Genomic DNA, 25434 nt, shown 5'->3' on the forward strand with positions numbered 1-25434 from the left:
GGTTCATCTAAATCTCAGAAGCAGCTCTCGTAATCATCGACGTATACGATAAGAAAAGTCCACGGAGGCACGCGTGTTCGCACAAGAAATGGATACTTCCAGGCTGAATTGTACTATTGACAGGTTATATTTTAAATTGTCTTTTTGCATCATTTGTGCTTGCATAATCAATAAAGAAAATAAAAAAATACGAGGCTAAAATTTGAGATATATAATATGAGAAATAAATTCTTGAAAGCTTTTTAAGTAACAAGAATATTAAACACGAATTGCTCATAATCTAATGTATAATAATATCTTATTTTTTCTACCCTTAAATAATTTAATTTATTTATAATTAATGTAAAGGACATAATGTCATATTCACTTTGATATGACCTTGCTAATCGCCCCTTTTTTTTCACTTTGATTTTTTTAAAAAAAATTGGTTGTTTTTCTTAGCTTTTTTTTTTCTAAACATATATTTAAAGACAATGTTTGTCATATACTCATATCCACTTTACATTTATGCACGATGTATGATTTTTTTGGCATACAAATATCTATCATGCTTTCATAAGCGAAGCATTCATCATATTATAACTAATTCATGATCTTTAGGGTTTACCTACTCATTCGGTTTGTCGCAATCCTTTAATACTTCAAGTATTTTTGAACTAGGACTTTAGAGAAAGAAAGGTTAAAAAAGGTGCATGAATGATATTATAGATTCTTATTAGTCTATATACCAAGAGCTTAAATAAAAAAGCTACATGACTTATAAGAAGTTTAAGAAAACTCAAAGATACAGTAGAGTTTGAAGCACTATAAAATTGGTTATTTCCTAAAAATTTAAGGTTTGGAGAAGTGAGAGCAACATTTAACGGTTTCTATACTACTCAATACTCATTTGATTTGGTATATTATAAAACTGAATACATAATTTTTTTTTATTGCCTATATAATAAACTATAAATTCCATAGAAATGTAGGGTACAGAACCTATTAGCTCAATTAAAATTTTGGTGTTTTTTTAAATCTATTACTATGAACAATGCTACTACTTATTGAAAAACACTCACTACTCACCAATAAACATTACTTGTTGTGAAACGTGTGATAAAAAAATTAGTGAGACTCTAAAGGGATCACAGATTCATTTAAATTATAATTTTATAATGATTAACATGTAACATTTATGTTCATGTTGAAGATACTATAAGTAAAAGTTAAGTCTTCTATTTTTATTGTTCTTTAAAAACAATGAAAGTTGTTACTAATTTCTAAAAGTCTAAGAAAATTTTATTTTTTTAATGTAGACAAATATAAATGTATTCAAGTGAAATTACATGAAACTTATAAGAAAATATATGGATTCTAGTAGGATAAAATTTGAGACTAAATTGAATGAAGAGGAAAAAAAATTGTTTGATGCATGTAAGACAAATGTTAACTTGTGAGGGAAGATGCCACATTAAGGAGGTGTGTGCCGCTTCGTACAACCTCATATTACAGTCTTCTTTGGTGCTGTGTGGTGGAGATGTTACTTCGACATGGCTTTGATGTCCCATTATTCTTTTCTTTATGACAAGTCAATATTTTTAACTCAATATTTTTTGTGGTTTAAAGGAGCTCAAGACAACGTGTGCTTGACAAGCTCTCATATCCAATATACTTGAGTTCAACTATCAACTAAACCCCAGACAATGTGGGTCTAGTATTTGCCAGACCTAATACACTTGGGTTTAGTCGTCAACTTTACCCAATGTAACGTGGGCATGACAACTTGGCAGACTTAATACACTTAAGTTTAGTCATCAGCTAGATTTAATGTAATGTGGGTTTGACAAGTTGGACCTAATGTAACGTGGGTTTGACAAGTTGTCAGACCCAATACACTTGAGTTCCGCTGTTGCTGGATTTAATGTAACAAAAATCTGGCAAATTGCTAAACCCAATATACTTGGGTTCAACTGTCAAATGAACCCAAAGCAACGTGGGTTTGGCAAGATGCCAGATACAATATATGTGGGTTGAAACATTAACTCAACCCAATGTGATATGAATTTGATGAACATCCATGCCATTGTCATCTATGATTGGCCACATATCAGCTCCAACAGGTCTTAGAAATCCGGGACTATGAAGCTCTACTTTTAGATTAATTACATAAATTATTCATGTTAGAGGTAATGATCTATCTATATCTATAGATGTACAAAAGATTTCTTATGGGTCTTATCACACTTGTCATCTTATTAATGATATATAAGAGATATTTGTCCCTCATTAATGTCATCAAGTGCAAAGAACTTTCTAGTCCTTCCTTTCTTTAAAGATGACAAGGTTCAGGGGTTATAAAAGCCTCCTGAACCACTTAGGTTAAAAGTTCATAACTTTTTTCTACTGTAAAAGCGTACATATATTTCATAACATTAATCACCTCCAAAAACAAGTACAAACACTCTTGTTCTTGGAATTTAAGGCAATTTTCTTTTATTTATTGCATTTCCCATAAAAGTTACCAACTTTATTATCAGAGAGTCTTTAAATCCTATCAATTGAGATTGTTTTTGCAGGTGCTAAGACTTCTACCATTAATTTGGTACTTTCTGAGCTAAGGAGAAGAAAACTACATATGAACATCATTTTTCTATTTGCTTTTTCCTCTTTCCTCTTCTTGTTTTCGCGATTGCTTTCTTTTTTTCTTTCTTTCAAGGACAAAAAAGGCTGTAAATTTTTTCTAAGTTTCAATTATAGTCCTTTTATTTTCAAGCTTTTGAGAAACAAAAAATCCAAACAATTTCTCCAAAATTGAGCACTAACCCAATGACGAGATTTTTCTAGTTCCGCGAGAAACTCATACCAAGCTTATCATAACAAACTATCAAGGCCATTCTTGAGTAAAATCAATATAAAAGGTTCAAATTGATCAAAAAAGAAAAAAAAAACAACATGGATTAAAAAAATTACACTATACAAATCCACAGTGTAATTGGGTGAGGGGTTACAACAGATGAAACACCCAATACTTGTTTTTTTTATAGTTTTTTTTAATGTTTAATATCCAATCCAAAAACAAATTATTATCACTGAAATATATTAATATAATATATTGAAAAACTTAAATATAAAAATCACGGACCCAGTACAGTTGTTTTGAATATTAAAATCATGTTTCACTTAATTAAGTGAGTGGATTATATCATTTTCTTTATCCTATTTTAAATATAAAAAAAGACCCGAATTAGAGAGAGACAAATATGGATATATAAAAAAACAAATATATCATTTTCTTTATCCGAAGATTATGCTAATTTTAGAACAAATATGGATATATAAAAAAACAAATCACTCTTTAAAATGAAAAAAGGAAGAGAGGAGATATATTAATATTATTAATGGGAAATTAAGAAAGTTCCCTGGCAAAAGCAATTTGTAAAAACTTGGAAGAGTGATTTATAATCTTCAATGATGGTACAACGTTTTTTTTACTGCTTACACAAAAGAAGAAGAAAAGAAAAGCGAGATCTCTTCTTCCTCTCTGCTACTAAATAAATAAATAAATAAAAATAGTAATATATAAATAGCACTACCCATTTGGGCTCCTAGTCTCTCTCTAGCCTTACATTTTAGAAAGAGAAGTGACGCTTTGCTTGAATTAGAGAGAGACTTTGAGATCTGAGTCTCCCAATTGGTTTGGTTATAACTCGGAACTTGAGGGCCTTTGCTTGTCAAGAAAAGGGTCTTCTCTTTCTGCTTCTACTTCTGGTAATCATTCTCTTTCTTTTCTGTTATCATGTAGAGTCCCACAATTCTTTTCTTTTTATGTGTTTTCATGTGTATTGATCTTGATCATTGAAGGGGTTGTTGTGTACTTGCTGTTTGTTCTTTCTTTTATTGCTTCTGTTGGGATTTCTTTATTGCATGATTGGTGTGTGGAAGCCGTAAGAGATTTGATATTGAGAATGGCATTTTTTTTTTTATGATTTGAAGTGGTATTTTTGATGATGATTTTTTCTATCGGATTTGCTTATTTCTTCATTTGCATGTACAAAACTGTGTGGTTTTGATACCTTTATTTCCTTCAAGTGTTCTTTGATTGTTGTGGTGTTATGGATTCTGTGTTGTATGTAAGTGGCGATTCTATCTTGGCTTGCTTTGGTTGTTACTTCAATGACAATTTCGATACGATTCATATGTTTACTTAATTTTGATCTTTTTTTTTTTTTATCAAAACAGATGGATTTGGACTTTCTTGATCCCTAGATCTTATTGTAAAGTTGGTTTTCTTGATTCATTATTCTCATGTCATGTGGTTGTTTGTGCATCAGGATTGTTCGTTTGTGTAAGGTTCATCTTTGTCAAGAGCAATGGGCGTTGAGGTTGTGGCACCTGAGGAGGTTCAGGCCCCCGTTGACGGTGTAAGTGAAGTAGATAAATCTGTTCTGCACCAGAAGGAAAATGGGAAACTGGATAAGGTATCAGGGCTCACGGAGCCCATACAATTCGGTTCACATGGGGAAGAGCCGGTTAAGGCAGAAGGAAATGATGTTACAGATGCCAACTTGCCAAAGGATGCAGTTGATGAGTGGCCTGCTCCCAAGCAGGTCCATTCCTTTTATTTTGTAACATACCGACTATATGATGATCCAAAAATTAAGGCCAAAATTGATCAGGCTGATAAGGAGATTCAGAAAAGAAATCAATCCCGGTTTCAGATTACAGAAGAATTAAAAGATAGAAGGGTAAGATGGAAGCTTATTGTTTTTGCTAGATATGCTATTTGCCACGTATAGGTGGTCTATAAAACTTTCAATTACTAGAAAGTTATGGGTTTTTAAGATTGTGAATTATCATGATTTTTCCAGAATCATTCCATTGCAGCACATATAAATAATGTAGTGAATCTTCATTTCATCAGATTCATTTTGGTCAACAGGTTTATTAAAATAATCCAACTGGAATTTTTTAAAAGGGGAAGAAATTGCATGTTACTTTATGAGCACTAGACAAATATGATCAATCTTTTATTGTGGAACCGGTAAAAACCTGCACATGTGTTTGTTGAGGGTAGTTTCTTCTGTTTAGTTTGTCTTGCTTTTCCTTTCCTTTGTTTGAAAGTGAATGTGGAAGACATAGGATGAAAGATCTGTGCAGCATTTCCTTTTCATAGCCAACATTTGATTACGGAAATAACTTGATTTTGAAGAGAGTATTCTGTACAAAAAGCAGGAACTTTAAGGCAAAATAAAAGTTCCACTGTTTAGGTATTTAGTTTTATCTGCAATATTCCCAAGTAAACAACCTTCTTTCTTCTTTTTGTATTGTGTCTCTTGTGGCCCCTTTTAAATGAACTTAACAGATCTTGTTATGTGTCTTTTTAAAGAGAGGAGAGCTCATTTCTCTCATGAGTTGTCTAGATTTTTACTTTTTTTCATCCTTTGAAGTGATGTTGTTTAGAAATGTGTCTTTAGGATCTTAATACTACTGATCGAGCTGATGAGTGTTTCAGTTTCAAACCATTTGATATGGATGTACCTGGTTTTTTGCCAGTCCAGTCTATTAAAAGGCAAGTTCCTGATAAATGTGCATTGCAAATTCCTTTGGTACAGGTGCATTGCAAATACTTGAATTTTGTATTAATGTTTGTGAAACATTGCAATAATGTTCATGACGAAGAAATCTTACCTTTACATCTGCCTGCCTGTTCAATGGCTACGCAAGTTTTCCACTAGTAATTACAAAATAGTTCTGGACTGGTGTTCGAGAACTCTGTAAGAAGACTATTAGTTTCCAAAAGATTTAATTACTAAATGTAAGGGTCCCTAAAGTTGACAATATTTATATGTCAGCTTTCATATTGATCATATGTTCTTATGTTCTTATGCTTTGTGCATTTCAAATTACCATTTTTGTTGAAAAGATTGCACCAATCTAGTTCCAATGAGATTCTACTTATTTTTCCCTTGTTCTTCTGCAGTCAAAACGAGCGGAGTTGATCAACCAGGTGAGAGCTCTGAAGAATGAGGGTAGGCAGTATAAATCGATCTTCGATGAGAAAAGAAAGGAAATGGAGCCTTTGCAGCAGGCACTGGGCAAGCTGCGTAACACAAATAATGCTGGTCGTGTTGGCATTTGTTCATCTGAGGAAGAGCTTAATGATCTTGTATGTATTTAGCTGCTAGGTTTGCATACATATAGGGACTTGCCAGTTTGTTTTGGTGCAATAGTATTGTGATACTGCATTTCTTAAGTTTGCGGATTGTTATTGTGGTTTCAGATCTACAGCTTGCAATACCGCATGCAACACGAGAGCATCCCATTGACAGAGGAAAAGCAAATACTTAGAGAAATCAAACAGCTTGAGGGGACAAGGGAAAAAGTAATTGCTAATGCTGCTATGAGAACAAAGATTCAGGATTCATTGGGTCAGAAAGAAGCCATTCAAGATCAGGTCAAAGTAAGATAATTGGTTTTGAACTACCATGTGTTGGAAGGCTGTAGTTTCACCAACTTTACTTTCTGTGTCTGAATGGTTGTTATCAGCATGTGTGTAAGAGTAATTTACTCTACTTTGGTTATTGTAGCTTATGGGTGTTGACTTGGATGGAGTAAGGAAGGAGAGACAAGCACTTTGGGAAAAACTTGATGGACTTGAAGCGAAAGTGCAGGCATTGGATGCTGAAATTAAAACTTTACAGGATGAGCTGGAAGCCGTGATCCAGAAGAGGGAAAAAACATATGAAACTCTTCAGGAACTTAGGAAACAGCGTGATGAGGCGGTATGTTTATTAACTCCAAGAATTATTAAAAAAAAGGAAGCTAACTGTGTGAGTGTAGGCATGTGCAATGTTTACATAGAAAGGATCAGTTTCACTAAAGTATTGATATTCCTAACAACATTGTGATGCCTTTTATATGATCTTCCTTTTGCGTTTTTCATTAGTAACATTTTAAAAATATTGTATTGGGTTGTGGGGATTCTCATAGTTTTAGTTTTTAGCTTCTTTGTCTGTTGGTGTGTGTCATAGAATGCATCAACATCACTGTGGGATGTCAAGGTTTTGTATTTGGATCCAAATTTGGTAACTTCGTCTCTCATGATGTTGTTGAAATGTTGGGGAATGTTAATCTCAAGTATATTAGATCCCTTTTAGAAAATATAGAACAATAGAACTATGTATAGGTTCAGTCTTTATTTTTTACCCTCAACAGGTTCTATTACCATCTACTACTTCTTTGAGTTAGTTTTGCCAGTAATCTGTTGTCTGAGAAGGCAAAATACAGATCAAGCATGCTTCCACATGCTTGCTTGCACATTGGCTCTGATATTTATTGAAAATGTTGAGGTCCAAAAGTATGGTATTTCAGAGCAGCAGCTGGAGTCTACCTTGAGAAGCATTTTCTAACGGTGTAATTTTAGTGTGATTATTGGTTGCATGGTAGCCTTTGTTGGACAAGGACTTCAAATCTAAACTGATTTAGTAGTCTTGTGTTTTACCTTTGCATCGTGAGCTGTTTTTGAAGTACAAATTATTCCTTCGTGCATGCCTTGTAGTGCCTTCCTGGAGGACTGTATTTCTGACAAACTTCTTTAGACTCTGTCTTTGAAGTTAGTTGTTTTGAAAAAGCTTAAAGCCATATTGAATCCCCTGTCCTTCCCTTCTGACATAATTGAATTTGGCATTTTTTCTCTCCTGATTATTGGCTGTAGAATGGCTGTTCAATCATTTTTCTAGCCTTTTCTAGTACACAATTGGATTAAGTCTGTGTGTAATGTTTTTGGTGATACCTTTATCTTTTGTTGCTTTGTTAGAATGCCAACTTTTACCAAAGCCGTATGCTCTTGACGAAAGCCAAAGAACTTGCTGCTAAGAAAGATGTTAAGGCTCTTGAAGAACTTGCACTTGATGAGGTTTGTTAGATGAATACTATCCTGTGTTAGGTACATGAAGGTTTTATTTTTACTGCAAACTAATATTTTGCTTTAATATCCACTTTTAGGTTGAAAAATTTATGTCCCTCTGGTGCCATAACAAGTCCTTTAGGGATGATTATGAGAAGAGAATTTTGCCATCCCTTGACCGGCGGCAATTGAGTAGGGATGGGCGAATTAGGAACCCTAATGAGAAGCCGTTAGTGATATTGGAGACACCAAAGCCTTCTGAACCAGAGCCGGTGGTAAAAGCTATTCCAAAGAGAGCAAAAGAAGATCCAAAACCCATTCCACCGAAAGATACTTTACCAACCCAAAGGGTGCAGAAAGAAATCACTAAGACAGAATTGAAGCCCACTTCAGAGCACTCTGACATAGTTGACAAGGAGATCTCTGGGTTGGAAAATCTGTCAAAGAATCCTTCTCCTGCAGAAAAGGAAGTTGATGAAGCAAAATTGAAGGAGATAAAAAGAGAAGAGGAAATAGCAAAAGCTAAGCAAGCCATGGAAAGGAAGAAGAAGCTGGCTGAGAAAGCTGCTGCAAAAGCAGCTGCAAGAGCTCAAAAGGATGCTGAGAAAAAGCTCAAGGTTATTAGTTTATTTCTTTATTTCAACCATTACCTGGTTTACTATTTGCTTTCAGATACTAAAAAAAGAGGGTTTTTTTTTTTTGAAATATACTTCAGGAGCGTGAAAAGAAATTGAAGAAGAAGGCTGCGGCATCTGAACCAACTACTGAGCCTGAGCAACTTGCTGAAGCAGTTGCGGAGGCAGCAGAACCAACAGTCAATGATGAGGTTCCTGTTTCAGTGAAGGAAAAAGTTCGGAAAGAGAAAACTGTTAGGTCTAGGAATCGTCCAAGAGGCCCAGATTCACTTCCCAAAGTCATCACGAGGAGGAAAAAGTCAACTAACTTTTGGATGTGGGCTGCTCCTGCTGCTGCTTTTGTAGTTCTTTTGTTTCTAGCACTCGGGTACTATTATCTTCTCTGAACGGGTAAAACTAGAATTAAGTAGAAGAGTCATGGACAGTTTTCTGCTTGATGAGCATGTGAGTGACCAGTTCTGTTGTAGCAGAATCAAGTATTTTATGTTCTTTCATCCTGTCGATGGATGGACTCCAAACTCATAATATTGTTGGTAGCTCAGTCAGTTCAAAAGGTTTAGACAGTGACTACTAAATACATTTGGCTTGTTTTGTGTTTCCAAATTTTGACTCAATCATAAACATTGTTTTGCTTGGGGATTTCATTTTCAGCATGATATAGGTTTTGTTAGCTCTTTTGCACAGATGGGTAAAATTATTCATGGAAGGAAGGAAAAGAAAAACTAGACTATACTGTGGACTCGAAACTGGAACTTGAAGGCATCAATCAGGATGCCAAAAGCTACCGGCTTGGCGAGTTGTGATATGAACTTCCCACGTTGTCTTCTTATATCAAACAATCACCACTGCAAATCTGAGTTTGAACCAGCAAAATTGGCAAATATTTTTCATTAGTTTAAAAATTAGTAAAAGCAATCTCTGCATTGGCGATGATGACATATCTACCTAAACATCCATAACTGGGTTTTGGACTCTCTCCAACAACCACCAAAGAGAGAAGTTGCTGCTGCTGTGCCACTACCCACAACCATGTCACCATCCACTGCCAACCAACCCACCCTCACCAACCATCTAGCCCAACACTAACAGACCACCACCAACCAATAAGCATGACACCAACATATCACCACCGCCCATTGGCAGCAACCACCCACCACCGACCAACCCACCTTCATCAACAAACAGCCTGACATCAACATGCCACCATCTTTGTGCTTTATTTATCACAGAGAAAGGTAATATTGCCCAGTTACCTCCTTTCTTCTTTAACAACACTTGAGATCGAGGGATGTCTACAACTTATAACTTCATTTCCAAGATGTCCAATCATTGATGAAATGAAGTTATAAGATGATTCTTCTCATCATCTGCTGTTAGGAAGGCAGATTACCTTTTAAGATGCATGGCTTGGAAGTTGATCGATGCTACTCGATAGATTCCATACCAAAAGAAATGGAACAAACTGGTTGCTTTCTCACCACCCGCTGCGTAATCCTTGTGCCTTATTTATTACAGAGAGATATAGAGGTGGGATTGTAAATGAGTGTGAGATTGATCATAAGAGTGAGATTGATAAATTTCTGGATATGAGATTGATGAATTTTATATATATATATAAGATTAACCAATCACTTTTGGTTTAAAAGATGAGTGAAAAAGAACGAGAAAAGTGCGAGGTGACTAATATTTTTTTTTTAATTTTGATGTTTAAGAATATAGTATTAGTATAAGGGCCATTTAATCAATTAATATAATAACAATTATGTTAATAATTTGATTTTTTGTTGATAATTTTTTTTAAAACATGTCATTAATATTAATAATACGGATGTAAAGTATTATTAATTTATTTTAACACACAAGCACTTCCAAATAAGCAATTTAATTTATTTGATAGAAAGCTAGCAAAGGAAACATAGATCATTGATCATACAAACCCATGTTGAAACCCTACCACTCAATCAATAGAAAAAAGATAGATTTAACAAAGGGTGAAATTGGGAAATTTATAAGTATAGGAGTAGAAGTGATAAATTGATGAATCTATAGGGGGCAAAAATGAATTTTGTGCCATTTTTAAACAAACCTCCATGCCAAATGATACTCGCTACACAGGCAATGGCTACCACTGGGACTATAGCAACACCATGGTTTCTTAGAAGAGCATTTCAAACCTTATCACTCTCTCACTCTATTCCCAATAAAACACGCATCTCCTTTTGTGGAACCCAATTCTCTTTTCCCCTCTCCAGTCCCATTACCAGACACTCAGGTTCGTGCATTTTCGGTCTTAAAAACGCCCACTAAGCTCACTTAGACGAAGAACAACGAAACGAATGATAAAATGGGCAACATAATTTTAGACCAATTTGCTCTAACCTGTCAATAGCTACTACACGAGTTACAAAAATATAGATGGAAGAGAAATGTTTTGTCTGATTAAGCTTAGTTGAAATGGGTTAAAGGTGTTTGATGAAATGCCCCAATGAAGTATCGTGTTACAAGTTCTTAATCAATTTTTGATGTTAGCAGTAGTTAATGGCGAGGTCACTGCACCTTTGTTTTATTCCAAGCGTAAATGAACTAAACTGCTCGTGTGCTTGTTTGTATATATTGTCAAGAGAAAGAGCAGGATTATTAATCTTGATGCTTGAACTTGTTAAAACTTGATCAAAGTTAGCTTTTAATCTCAGTTTGGCTTGTTGATTTTCGTTGTCGTTCATCAAAAACCGGTTTTGGGGCTACATGGGGGGAATTGGAGGAAATTTTGTTTCGTAATGGAACATGGGGGGTTGTGAACTCAAGAATCGCGTCAGGTGGTAGAATCAAATGGAGCATTACTACTAATTAATTGTCTCCTTTACGAAGTACTTTTTTAGCACTAATTATTTACGGATTGCTAGTTTATGTACTACAAGAGTTTGATTATGCATCTGATGGCTTATGGTTTGTGCTGCAATTTTTATGCAATAGCTTTAGGGATGTGTCATGTGGCTCAAGCTACGAAGGGTGAAGTTGTTGCACTTAAGGGTGTAGAAGACAAAAGTGTCATTGAAGAAGTGAAGCGTATTCTAGACATGGTATTTTAGTTTTCTCCTAACTACATTTGCCTTTTGCATTTTGTGAAGTTCTGCTCTAGTACAAGCATAAACGTTAGAGAAATCTGGGTGCATGTAAATGAAATTATGGCCCGTTAAAAAGTTCCTGTTCCTTTTGGCTTTTCAACTTCTCCTATTGTACTCTTTTGCAGGCAAGAAGGGCATCATTACGAAGAGAAGTTCTCCATACAGATTTTCTCACCCCACCAACATTGAAGGAATCATTGCATGTGCTAGAAAAATTAGCTGACGTTAAGGCTATTGCTCAGGGAGGATACCCACAGGTCAAACTTAAGACTTACAGTTTGCTTTTTGTTTCTGCATAAATTTATTTGGCATGGTAATATATTTTCAAAAAATCCCTTAGGCTGAGCGTTGCCGGCTTTCTGTTGGACATCCAGAAACACTGACAAGTGATCCAGATATAGTTGCAGCATTGAGGCGAGTCATGCTAGAACTTGACCTTATCAAACTCTACTCATTTTATTTGTTTATTTATGTTTTATTAAATGATTTCATCTGTCCAGTATAACAGGAAACTTTGGATTTCAACTCTGTTCTCACGGTGACTTCCTTGGTGCAATTCTTGGTACAGGGATTGCCAGGAACAAGCTTGGGGATATAATCGTGCTGGTATCATCATTGTGTTGTTTTAGATTACATGTTATTTGCAGGTCTGTGATCTGGATTTGAAATTCATGTTGTATGTTTTTTTAAAAGTAGCATGGACAGTATAACCAACGAATTTCAATGGCATCCAATGTGGCTTCATGTACATAAAGAACAGCTAGAATATATTTTGACACATTTAATTTTCATAGATCATGCCTTATCAGTGAAACGTCTTATTTTGGAAATTCGTAGTCTAAGCCATTTTTTTAAGGATAACAGAAGTCTGACTAAGTGCATGCCATAACTATATTGTAGTGTCCTTGTGTTGCCCCAATACAGTTTCTTAAATAATTATTCTTTTCAGTATATCAATGCTATGTTCATAGTGTAATCTATGCTTGTGTGTTGGTTGTAGTTTTCTGTTCATAGCTTCTTGGTATCCATTTTCTTTGTCAAGCATGTGAATTGGAAGATTGATCTACTATTCTATCAGTTAACGTGTATATATTATTGTCTGAGTTTGATGCTGAGAGAGTTTATCAATTATTCCCCCATCATCAAAATGGGCTGCTGGCAAGCAAAGTTGAACGATGCAGGAGGTTGCTGAAGCACAAAGTTTCAAGTTAAAGTTATTTTGTGAATTTGAGTTGAGCTTTCAAAAATTTCTTGAACATAGCTCACGAGGGCATCAAATGTTTGAGATGCTCAGCTTGCTCACTGTTATAAGTTTTTGTGTTCTCTAAATTGGAGGTCACAATGATGCTTGAGTTCGAACTGCACTAGTTGTAAATTAGATTCAGCAAACATTAAAAGTTGAGCTCGTTAAGAAGAATTTGAAACAACAATGAAAGAAAAAACAATGGGGACTTGTTAGCCTAGCCCCAATTCCTTTAATAAATAATGGGGTGCTTGCCGCCTAACTGATTTGAGCAGTGTCTCTCACTCGGAAACATATTTTTCAATACGTGGAATAGAGAGACACTTATTTGTATGGGTGCATAAGTAGTGCTAATAGTCTTTAGCTGGCAAGTAAAAGTGGTATAAAGCTTTTGGGATCGGAGTGCAACCTTTTCATTTCCTTTCCTTTGCTTTGTGCAGGGGGGGAAAAGGGCTCAAGTCCTACTTGTTCCAGATCTTGTAGACTATATTGTGTCATCACTGGACAAGGTAGTTTTTGCTTCCTTGGATAAATAATACTTTTTCTATGAATGCTGCTACTCTCCTAAAAAAGTTTTGACTACTGTCAAAATGTGTTTTATCTCTCTCTTGGATCTTACATCACTACTGCAATTATTGGCAGGACTATTTCATTTGATCACATTAACTAAAATACTTTCTGGTCCTTTTTCGTTTCCCCTTTGTTCCTTCTCTTGGTTTTAATGATTATATTTCATTGCAACCTCACTCTTCATTAGATATTTGTTGGGGAGTAAAGTGCAAATTTATCTACGAGGAGAAATTCATGCATGGTATAGGGGAGTAAAGTGCAAATTTATCTACGAGGAGAAATTCATGCATGGTATAACTTCTATTGGTATTGGAAAAACTTAAATGGAAAGAAAATCTTCCTTACCTCAATAAGGTGGCATTCCACATCTGATATCAAAAACTAAATGGATTAGAAAATATTTTCAGATAGGCACATTCTTGATGCTTTCAGTATGATGATACATAAGTTCTACTATCTGTAGTGTCTAATGCTATTCTCCTGCAGGTTGGTGATGTTTCAGTTTCGTGTACACCGATCCCATTGCATGCTATTGAATATGAGCCTCCAAGGTTTGCAAGTTATTATTTTTGTGGTGTTTTTTTTTGCATGGTTTTGGTGATTTATTCATTTGGCACAAGTAAAATAGTTTCTGTTCCTTCCACTATTTTCAGGACTAAGTCATTTAAAACAGTGGAAGCATCGTTAAGAGTCGATGCCCTAGCCAGTGCAGGATTCAAGATTTCAAGGTCAAAACTAGTTGATTTGATTAGGTACACCCTGTTCCCGTTAATAGTTGATGTTCATTTTTGCTTGGCTGTTGCTCTATGTTGTCGTAAAGCCTATGCTGTTACTGCTTATTTAGACAGGGATACTGCCTTGTAGCAATAAATGCACATACTCTAATACAGCTTGTATGCATCTATAAACTTAACTAAGAAATGCCATTACTCAAGGAAGTTATGATCCTTTGCTTCTTGGTGTGAATGGCAATTTCGGATAGAAGTTTCAATTTTCATTTATGGAAATTTGTTTAGTTACATTCATATTGGCTTAAATAGGTTACAAACTGTAAAGGCATAAGTTAAACATGACACAACTAAAGGTGGGCCATTTCAGTAACAGGATTTTTTCTTGAAACTGATTTGCAGTAACAAGGATGTGCGTGTGAATTGGACCACAATCACAAAAAACAACACTACACTAAAAACTGGAGATGTCGTCTCAGTAAGTGGGAAAGGAAGGCTAAAGGTTAGTTTTATTAAACTTTTATGTCCAATAGTATTCAAATTTTTGTGTAGATGATCGTTCTGAATGCTTGAAATTCCTTCTAGTCCAGATAGGAGAAATAAATACTACAAGGAAAGGAAAGTTCGCAGTTGAGCTCATTCACTATCTGTAAGCCTTAGCACAAGGTACATTTCTAGATCATTGCCATTTGTAGTCAATTGTTTTCACATAAAGCTGGAAATTTCTTAGAAGCCATAGGTAGGTCTTGTATAACATTAAAAAAATCCTGCATTAAGTTCAACTGTGATATTCAGGTTTAATTTCAACTTTTGTAGACCATAAAAGGCAAGAGAACATCATATTATTTTAGACTGTAATACTGACTTCTTCATGCCCAAATCTTTTGTAGATAAACATAAATTTTAACGTTTTCAACGCTGTTTATATTGAGAGCATTGAATTTAATGACTGAGGATCTCTTATGATAATTTTCCTTTTCTAATATTTATTCACAGAAAAATTTAGAATACACAAGGTTAGATTAAATGTATAAATACTAATACATAAAATGGAAGCCAAGCTTTGTCCACTAGCCGCTGATAGCAAGAGAGAATTTTTCATCTTCTAGTATAATTTTCCAAGAAAAGGTATAGGATCAGTTATAGAATGAACAATTAGTATCAAAATCAGATGGTAATACGTCATCCCTATTTATTATGGAGCAGAAAAACATCATGAATCAATCCCTAATGTATCAAATTAGTTAACTAATTTAGTTTTGTTGGACACTAGTTTATACAGTCGATCATCAACGCTTATTCAGTGGTGGCTCAAGTCTTCTGAAGGTACAATTAAAATCAAAATTGATGGTTGTTCCAATGGTAATCCAGGAAGATTAGGAATTGGAGGCTTGTTAAGAAATGGTAGTGGGAACTGGATCATTGGCTTCTCCGGGTTTATTGGCTTGTCTTCTAAAGTGATTGTTGAATTAAATACTATTAGATTTGGATCATTGCTTGCTTGGAGTAAGGGGTATTGAAGAGTGATTTTTTAAGCTGATTCGCTAGAGGCATTGGAGTTAATTAATGGATGTCTTTCATCTGTTCATCCTTCTTTCATTTTTATTGAGGATATTAGACTGTCGATGAAGTGGGATTGGTGTTGTTGTGTTCAACATGTGTTGCAGGAAGTAAACAGCTCTGCTGATTATCTAGCTAAGTTAGGATCTTCTAGTGCTGATAAGGAGACTAGGTGGTTCTTTCCTCCAGGCCTCTCGTCTTTACTGTCTGCAGATTCTGCTGGTGCTACTTTTTGGCTTGTTTCATTATTTCCTTTACACAAAAAGAAAAATAGTTTCGTTGGAAAAGACCAAACCACTAAAATCTTTTAATATATGAAGCCAAAAATTATTAACAGCCACGTAGAAATAACAGTAAACCTACTCAAATTCTTCTTCTGTTTTTTCCCCTAAAATGCCTTCTTTCATAGATATGCACTAGTTTTTTCATTTTCTTATTTACATGAACATATCTTTTTTATTAGCCTATTGCTTTTTGAATAAAAAAATAAAGTCTATTAAAATAAATTTTCATAAAAATCACAATCATTTAAATCAAGGTGGAAAAAAATATCTCTTTAATCAAAACTCTTTTTTTATAAATTTTACATATTAGATTTTTATATAATAATTCAAAAGGTAATCAATGCTAGACTGGCCTACTTGGTTTTTTTTTTAAAAAAAACATTGCCCTTTTAATTTCTTTAATTAAACAGATGATGTATCATTTGCCTGAATTGTTTTGAAATTTTCTTCATACTGGAAAAAGTAGATCCAAGCTTAAAAAGCTTTTTGAATTAGCCTTTTTTTTTTCCTGACCAATTCTATCAAATTAAGGGGTTAAAAATAGGTGAAGTTCAAAATAGATTTTTTATTCAAAAACCTAACTTTCCAACTCAACTTAGGCAAATGACATGTCATCTATTTAATTAAAGAAATTAGAAGGATAGTGTTTTTTTAATTTTTATAAATTTTACACATTAGGTTTTTATATAATAATTTGAAAAGTAATCAATGCTATACCGGCGTGCTTGGCCTTTTTTTTTTGTGAAGAAAATAGATTCCCTCAAGTCTTGCAACAAATGTGAAAACTGTGCCCTGAAACCTAAATATAATTATGACAATGTGCAAAAACCTTCCATTAGATCCAATACTTTCTAACCATTTAATTGCGTGAAGCTGTATGGATCATTGAAACCAAGTTCCAGGAAATGGACTACCAAACTGAAGTTGACAGATAACAAAACTGCATCGAACTTTGATACAGGGAGCTACTGCATCCTTTTTTTCGATCCCCAAGTCTTTTTCCTGTGTAGAGCAGAATTTTCGAAGAGACAAAACAAAGTTCTGACTGGGATGCACCCCATCGCCTGCAAAGATTCAAGCCAAAAATGAGTAGGTGCAGCTTCGGTTTTCTTTCATAGTTACATCCAAAAGCCAAAAGTTCAGTAATTTTTCCACTCCTTTCTTGTGTAGAAATAAAATGTGAAAACAGAGGAAAACACTTCTAAAAAGTGGTGTTAACTATTAATGCTTAGAGTGAACCAAGCGTCTGGAACTACAAAAGAAGGTTCTTATGAATATCATATGCTCGCAATTCCCAGAAGATACCTGTGCAAATGAAGCTGAATCTTGGAAAAATAGCAAAAATTACAACGACAAAAGAAGCAATTTATTAAAGTATCACTGCTGTGGAACAAAGACAAATTCTCTCCACCCTAACTATATTTGAAATCTGCTTTACAAATACATGTCTTCAATACATGCTGATACTTGGGAGGAAGTGGTTGCATACATTTCTTTGGATTTCATCTTGAAATCAACTAATCCGAAAATCAGATTAGTCGTAATTGTGTAGTCAGGGATTTTTTAGAATGATTCATAGATAAAAGGAAGGGTTGAGCAGGAGCTCACACTGCTACAAATTGACATAGAATCTACAAATCAAAGAATCATATGAAACTAGCGTCGACATGGAGATTAGTGCTACATCATTATTGGTGTCACTGAATTTTCTTGTTTGTATCATAATACAGATGGTGGTCATTTGGATATATGGTTAATATAAGAATATGGAGTCAAGCAGTCATGGAGGATACGTGGTAAATGAGCCATCGGATTCATAATTAATACCACTTATTATTGTGGGGAGGAGACGAGAACTTTTTGATGTTAAATGATTCAAACAACACTTGCTCTCTAGTTTTGTATAATCCAAGGACCAGGGAGAGAAGAGCCCTCCTGCATCTTTTTTAACATTTACTTATTCATACTCCAATCCTTCCTTCCTTGATCGATGTCTTGACTATTGATGAATGTTCAAGGGTTCTATCTGACAAGCCAAACAAGAGAGGGAGGAGTTCACAATCATATTTGAGTAGAAGCTAGCGCACCTGTGACTAAAGTTGACTGAGGGTATGCAGTCCCAGTGTTCTGTTTCTGTGAACCAGCTTTAATAATTGTATGTTATTTCAAATTAATGACTTGGATTTCTATATCATAGTTGTCTACATTTTCCTTCCTTTCATAAACCATAGCAAACCTCGTAATTACTTCTTCCTTAGAACTAATTCTCTCTTTGAAAAGGTCCTAACACTAAAATCTTTCAACATGAAGCTAAATTTCATCAGAAACAAGTATAATCAGCCTGTTTATTAGATCTCTAAACTTGATGATTATTTTCCAGATAACTTGTGTTATTTGATGCTTGTTTTAGGATGGCCAATCTAAATGACTCTGTTTCGATTGTCAACAGGAGGCAAATCTTATGAGCCGGTAACACGACAGACACAGGTTTTCATCATTGAGTTCCACAAATATCTAAACCACAGAAGACTTGTCTTTCACTTGCAGTGCATATAAAATCTCTCCCCACCATTGAATGTAAGTGTCACCTTGCCAAAGCCTTGCCTCACAATCCCTTGGTAGGTTAAACTCTGCGATCGGCATTCAACGTTTCCACAAAAGAAAAGGAGGGAGTAGTTAACCAGCTCTATATTCAAACAAAAAGTTGCCAGTATAAGATTTTTTAATTTTTTTTTTGTTCAAGACAGACCTAATAAACGGATTACTGTACAACATATTTTATTTGTTTCATTGGGAGGCCCATGAGCTTCGGGCAGGGGTTCCTTCCATCCTTGATTCAAACCAGGGTCTTTTTTTTATTCTTCATTCGGGATGCCCAAGTATAAATTTGTAGAGAAAAATCAGAGCTTTATAATTAGAATTCTAGTTGATACTGGCTTACGTAGTTTCCGACCTCAGAAAGAATTCTAGTTGTACCGAGGCATGATTTTGAATAATATGGTTCAGAAATCCAACTCTTATTGTTTGAGGAGGATATACTGATAGATTTGCCCTCCTTGGTAACCTGCAAGGTTGGAAGCACTAAGAATAATTGCTGCTAGCAGAATATAGAAGAGTAATCACCAGCATTAGCGGACCCATTTTAGCCGACGTTGGTGAGTGCTTTTTGAGCAACAATTAGTCAGGAATTTTTGGGAGGATTTCTGATCAAGTCTATCTCTAATATGGCTGGTATAGCTATTATGCAAGTCTAGCTTTTGTAGTCAGGTTTTGATTGTGCAAATCTAATCTACTTTGCCTTTGAGTTTCTCGATCACTAGCTGAACCCTGCTGATATCTTTCATGGTGCTGGTTCTCAAAGGACGATGTTCTTGGAAGGACACGAGAAGAAGCAAAGCGGAGAAATGAAAAAAAGAAAACAGCTAACAGGGAACTGATCTTTTTTGGCGAGAAAAGATGATTCTGAATCCGAATAAACTTTTCTTTCTTCTTTTTGTTAGGGAATTGAACTTGGAATCTATTTCAGAAATTACCGTCGCTTTAACAAGTGTTGGGTTGGAAAACAAATTCTTCCCCATCAGGTCATTCCGAATTTGAGCCTAGTAATGCCCCTTCATCCATTGTAGGGCTCCAGTTTTTCTTCTCTCTCCTTCTCCTATCCCAACGATGGGCATAAAGATAATGCCGAAGTCTTTTCGGCTAGCTTCTTTGCCATTAAAATCTCGTATCATTTAAAATAGGATTCCTTGAGCAACACTAAATCCAATCTAGCTCGTTGTAGTATTGATATGGTTTATCCATGGATTTTTCATGAAAGGTATTTGATTTTGTACTTGGGTTTAATGGTGAAGCCATTCAATCAAGATTGTGTTTTTCATTAGAATTTAGCTTATGTTCCATTTAGCTATGATGGGTTTTTGGCATGAGATAATTTTAGCCGGTCTTAGTTTGTGTATGATGATGGGTTCGGTTCAATCTCTTTGATGGTTTATTCGGACAAATCAGGTTTGCTCATATATGAGTCTGATTTGAGCAGTAAAGTAGACTTGTTGGGAGCTTGTATCAGGTCTGATTTGAGTTATATTAATGAGTATGAGTTTGGGTCACATAGAGTCCAAAGTTGGCTTGAGCTAATTAAGATGTCGAGATTTTTTTTTTACATGGATCAATAAAATATTTTTTTAAAATTTGTTTGAAAAATTCATTCATTATTGTTCTTATTATTTAGGATAATATTCAGCAACAAATGAAGAATTTTCCTAATCATGCAAGGAAACTAAGGGGATTGTCAGATCCAAATCCTAGACTTGGAATGATCATTTTAATGCTAAAGATTTGATTCTTCTAATCAAGGAAGAAAATTGATGGACCAATACATTGAGAATTAATTTTTAAGATTGTTTTTCATGTTCTAAAGGGGTGAAAAGTTGGCTAAGCAATCCTAGAGTATCTAAGAAAGTGGATCATGGTCAAGAGTTATTCAAGTTAAGGAATTAAGATATTTTATCTTGTTTTATTTCTATTATATACGACATCAACAAACAATTGTTTAGACTTGTTGTTTTCATTATTATTTATATGTTTAAGTTTAATTAATATTTTGGTTTTTAGCTAAGATCCAATACTTGTTTAGATCAAGGTTTGAGTTTACTAGTAAAGTTTTTGGGTCAGTTTTTGTAAGTGTGTCAATCCAGCGCACAAAGATAGATCCATTAAGGTTAATTTCTTAGAACTATTTAAATATTTGTAAAGTCTAAATTTTAGAATCTTTGATGAATAATATTTCTAAACTTTTTCAGTTTTAACATGTGAGAGAGATTTTTGTATTTTTTAGTTTTTGAACAAACTAAATCTGACTTAGTAAAGATTAATTGGTTTCGTGGTGTCATTCAATTTTATTTAATAGTGTGGTGTCTTAAAATAAGTTTTTATGATGTCACATTTCTATAAATTTTTTTTCGATTTTCTAGAATGAAATCTCAATTTTAATTATAAATTACATGTCCACGAGGTTCGCGTCAAGTATTATTTTAGTTTCTTTGCTATTTCAAATTCTTCTGGGCATGATTCTCATAATTAATTGGATGTTTTTCACTTGTACTAATTTCCAACTCTTTCTCCTTTTGAACAGCTACTTTTAACATAGGAAGCTCGAGTCAACTAACCAAAGAAAAAAGGAAAAGAAAACGATCTTGCTTCCTACTAATTTTAACAGCTAATATTCCAAAAAAATAAAAAAAAGGAACTCTAATCCTTCCAAAAACAAAGAAAATACGAACACATGATGAAGACCTAACAGAGAAGCATGTCATCATATGCATAACTTCTACAAAGAGGGCAGGTCAGATTCAGTTCCAGCCATTGCTTTAAACAGCTTGAATGGAAAACATGTTTGCACGACGAAAGAACACAGCAGTCCACCCCCTTTTGAAAATCATCCAAGCATATCGCACATCCATTGCTAAAATACTCTGTAGTTTCATCGACTTGGATGATAGAAAATCGCAAGCTGACAACAGTAGCAGGTTGTTCTTTTCCGGTTACCTGTCCTCTTTCTACATCATGAGGATGGTGATCTTGGCTAAGGAGAATATCGAGCCGATTTTCCAAACAACTCCAACACAAGCTTACTAGTCCATAAACCATCACGACGAGTAGTACTGTTAATGCAACGGAGAGCAGTACAAGTGTAAGAATGATCAGCTGAGAGGGAGAAGCAACTAGGTTTTCTGTCATGGATATGAAACGCTGGTGTGTATATAACTTGGAAAAAAAAAAAGAGTATTGTTAGCTGCTCTGTGTTACAGTAGTATATTTATAGAAGAGGCATGGGTTCCTTCAATAGCTGTAAGCCTTTTCTCTCTCGGAAACTCACCGTTGTCCCTATTCTCTTCGGTTTACGAAATAGCATGGGATTCCGGCAGCTTTAGCCTTTACGATTTGGCTTGAAACTATAAAAGAGAAACTACCACTTGACTTGGAGAAGTAAGAAAAAAAAAGAGAGAAACCGACTTTGGAAACTTGAGTTTCATACGTTATTATCGGGGGGATTTTAGGGTTAGAATATTTTTGCGCCGAAAAAAAAAATATTTTCTTTTTGTTGCTGGTAATTTTCCCAGTAAAGAAATTGAAAAGAAATAGGATTGGAATATGTTAACAAAATAACAAAAGTATTAGCAGATACTATAATAATCTTCAAATAAATTCTGTAAAAAGAGAACTAATAAATGATATTAAAATATTATCTCAAGAAGTTAATTTTATATAAATTTAAAAGGTTGAAATTTATATGCCATGAAGCTGGATCCTTTACTAAAATGTACGTACAATATTTAAAAATAAAAAAAATCTTATGCATTACACCTCTAATTGATTGTTTTTCCTGTGTCATATGTATAATTCATTCTCATTCGAATATAAGAGGGAAATTAAAATACCGGAGGGTCCTGGTCGTTAACTTTATGGTCCGTGAGGATTAGTTGAGGTGCGGGTAAGCTGACTCGGACAACCCACGTAAATTAAAAAAAAAAAACCGGAGCGGTGTATTCAACTCTACGATAGCGACTCAGGTTGGCATTCAACTTGTTAACGAGTTATTGTTTGATATTTTTTTAAAATATTTTTTGTTTTAAAATATATTTAAATAATATATTTTTATTTTTTAAAATTTATTTTTGATATTATAACATTAAAAAATTCAAAAAATATTTAAAAAATTAAATTGAAGAAAAAGAAAAATTAAATTTTGTAAAAACCATGGTTGTACCGCGAAAACAAACATTCTCTAAAAAATCATGTTTTGGGATTGTTTTCAGCTGGAATGCTCTTCAAGATGCTTATTTATAAATAATTTTTTGTGAATTTTATATAAAGATTATAAAACTATAAAAAAAATATTTGAAAACCGCCAATTTTATGGTTTCAAAGATAAAAAGCATTTCGAAAAAGCAATTTCTACTATTTTATAAAATACATGAAATCATTAAGGTGTCATCATCTTCTCCTTGTCTGCAAAACCCTTTTTTTTTTTTCTTACCAAAAATGGAAGAGAGAGTTGAGCCCTCAATTGCACGTTTTAACTTGAATAGAGTTTATTTGCACAATCATCCTCTGAGAGTCGAATATTTCTATAATTGAAGCCTTGTTTTTAATTAGCTAAAAGCTGTCTAATGGTAGCTTAGAAAAAGAAAATATATAGAAGAGAGGAGAAAGAACTATGTACGGTCCCTTTTCTTTTGGCATGAAAAAACTGCATGGAAGGTGATGCAAATGGAAGTCAAAACCTTGAAAACAAAGAACAATTTTTAAAATATTTAATTTTTTATTTTTTTATTTACTACAAGGTTATTACATTGTTTTATAAATAAATAAAAACCTCCATGCATGAGTTACGAGCAGTCAAATTTATCTGCAAGTCATCTAGCCAATGATTGAAAGGGCAAACTCCTATTATGTTCTATGCAATCAAGCAATTTCTTTCTTTAATTATATTCAACATATCATTGAAATTCACTAATTGCTTCACTAATAATGTATATATTCAATAATAAATATTAATATTTTCACTAATAAATTTTCATGTAACTGTCAAGATGAATTTATATAATGAGTTCTTATAATTACTTTGAATCACCAGATAATTAAACACAAGAGTTCTTAGACTGAATATTTTTCATTTTTCAGAAACAATTAATCTCATAACAAACCCTCTTGGCTAGGATTGTAGCCCAATATTCGAAACCTAATTTCTATTTAAAACTTTTTCATGACTTCATCGTTACCTTTCATAAATTTTCATTCACTGGCTAGGTTCAGCATTCCCTTCTGTTGACTTTTAGTTGTGCTACACACTATGCTTGACACAAAATAAAAGCGAGTACGTAGGATCATCTCTTGTAGAGCAAGGAAGAATGAATAGTAAGATTAGGGTCCTGCTTTCGCCATGGTAAAAACCATTAAATCTCATCTGTGCCGGTGTCTGAAGTCTTTGAGTTTCATTAACTTGTTGAATTTTCAGTCTTGAAATATTGTGTTACTTATGATGAGCACAGAAACAACAAACTGAACCCTCCTTGACTAAACTAATATATGATTGTTGTCATCTTTGAATTCCATGATCTTGAATTTTAGCCAAAAAAATAACTTGGAATATTTCCTGAATGCTTAGAAAAAACCATGTAGAGCATCCTTTAGACTAACTACACTAGTTAAAGGGATTCGAGTTTCATCGTCTTGTCGAACAAGTCTGATAGACATTCAGCTAAATTCAACAGCAAGCAACCTGCAGAAAGCAAGAAAACAGTATCAACAATGTGGATTTATAAATCCAGCAAAAATTGCTTCCTCAAAGAAGAAGAAGAAGAAGCCATCCACCTGAAATTGAAAGTCACTACAAAGATTTTTAAGATTGTTAACACCAAAAAAGAGAAAAGGAAAAAAGAAAATCTGTGGCTTCTAAGACGCTTCATGTGGATATAAAAGCAAATGCTAAGCACCTCTTTTGAACATTCAAGGATGCAGAACCTTCCATGAAAAAGAATTTGCCTTTGTTTCCAATCACAACAAAAACATTAGTTCTTACAGCTCATAAAATATATCCTGATAAGAACTTAACTAAACTGTATAAAGAATATTGTATTGCATCATGAATGGCAATAAGGAATTAAACCTGCACACTTCGGAAATATATTTGAACTAGTGATATATTAAAAGTAAAAATATTTTCCTGCTCTCAAATATTTCTTTAGGAACTCTCCATTACCTCAGTCAAAGACCAGTAAATGCAGTATAAAGTAGTTGCAAGCACCACTACCTAGATTTCTGAGAAATCAATTCTCAGGAAAGCAAAAGTTTTCAGCACCCTAGAGAGTTTCCGTTGCCATGAAATTTCGTAGTCTTGTTTGTTTCTTCTTTTTCCTACTTTCAAATTTATCACTTATTACTGGTGGTCATGATTTTGAAAAAGCAGCACTGTCAAATTTCAAATCATATCTTACACATCCGTCATATCGGCTGTCATCATGGCAAGTTAAAAACTGCTGCAGTTGGCATGGAATACGTTGTTCCAATACACTCCATGTTGTAGCTGCAGACGTCCGGAACCCTTGGTTTTATGATTTTATTCACATACTCTGGTGTTGATGATCTGAGCATGAAATATAAAGGATTCACATACCAGCTCGATGCGGTCCGCACATACAAAAAATGCTTTGGAAGGAAACATTCCCCGGGAAATAGGCCTTTTAAGGGGGCTCTTCATGCTCAAACACTCCTGGAATTAATGTTCTACATGGTGAGATTCCGAACATCATAGGAAATATGAGTGGCTTGAAATCATTGGATCTAAGTTTCAATAACTTGAGCGGGCAGAATATCCCTGCATCCATTAATTTGTTGGACTT

At 34.2% G+C, this 25434-nt stretch overlaps 2 protein-coding genes across 12 annotated transcripts; both read left to right on the forward strand.

Moving 5' to 3' along the window:
• The first annotated feature begins 3533 nt into the window (after positions 1-3533).
• Positions 3534-9167, forward strand: LOC7462334 (proton pump-interactor 1). The gene is made up of 8 exons (XM_002316862.4): positions 3534-3750; positions 4314-4727; positions 5963-6148; positions 6263-6442; positions 6570-6764; positions 7799-7897; positions 7987-8505; positions 8604-9167. The coding sequence occupies exons 2-8, from the start codon at positions 4353-4355 to the stop codon at positions 8907-8909; spliced, it is 1860 nt and encodes a 619-aa protein (XP_002316898.4). The 5' UTR covers positions 3534-3750; positions 4314-4352; the 3' UTR covers positions 8910-9167.
• Positions 9168-10602: 1435 nt separating this feature from the next.
• Positions 10603-18965, forward strand: LOC7460823 (uncharacterized). 11 transcript variants are annotated; one of them, XR_002976855.2, is made up of 12 exons: positions 10603-10795; positions 11494-11603; positions 11774-11905; positions 11989-12062; positions 12149-12254; positions 13332-13400; positions 13948-14012; positions 14115-14213; positions 14592-14691; positions 14775-14855; positions 18052-18142; positions 18483-18965. XR_002976855.2 is itself a non-coding variant. In XM_024581597.2 (11 exons), the coding sequence occupies exons 1-10, from the start codon at positions 10621-10623 to the stop codon at positions 14840-14842; spliced, it is 993 nt and encodes a 330-aa protein (XP_024437365.1). In that variant the 5' UTR covers positions 10604-10620; the 3' UTR covers positions 14843-14855; positions 18444-18874. The 11 variants fall into 11 exon arrangements, 4 of the variants coding, with proteins under 4 accessions (XP_024437365.1, XP_024437364.1, XP_024437360.1 ...); XR_008060463.1 differs by lacking the exon at positions 18052-18142 and adding an exon at positions 15463-17122 and having other exon boundaries at positions 10604-10795; positions 14780-14855; positions 18483-18874; XR_002976852.2 differs by having other exon boundaries at positions 10604-10795; positions 14780-14855; positions 18052-18188; positions 18483-18874.
• The last annotated feature ends 6469 nt before the right edge of the window (positions 18966-25434 follow it).

Source organism: Populus trichocarpa, chromosome 11 (genome assembly GCF_000002775.5).
Source record: "Populus trichocarpa isolate Nisqually-1 chromosome 11, P.trichocarpa_v4.1, whole genome shotgun sequence".
NCBI lineage: Eukaryota > Viridiplantae > Streptophyta > Magnoliopsida > Malpighiales > Salicaceae > Populus > Populus trichocarpa.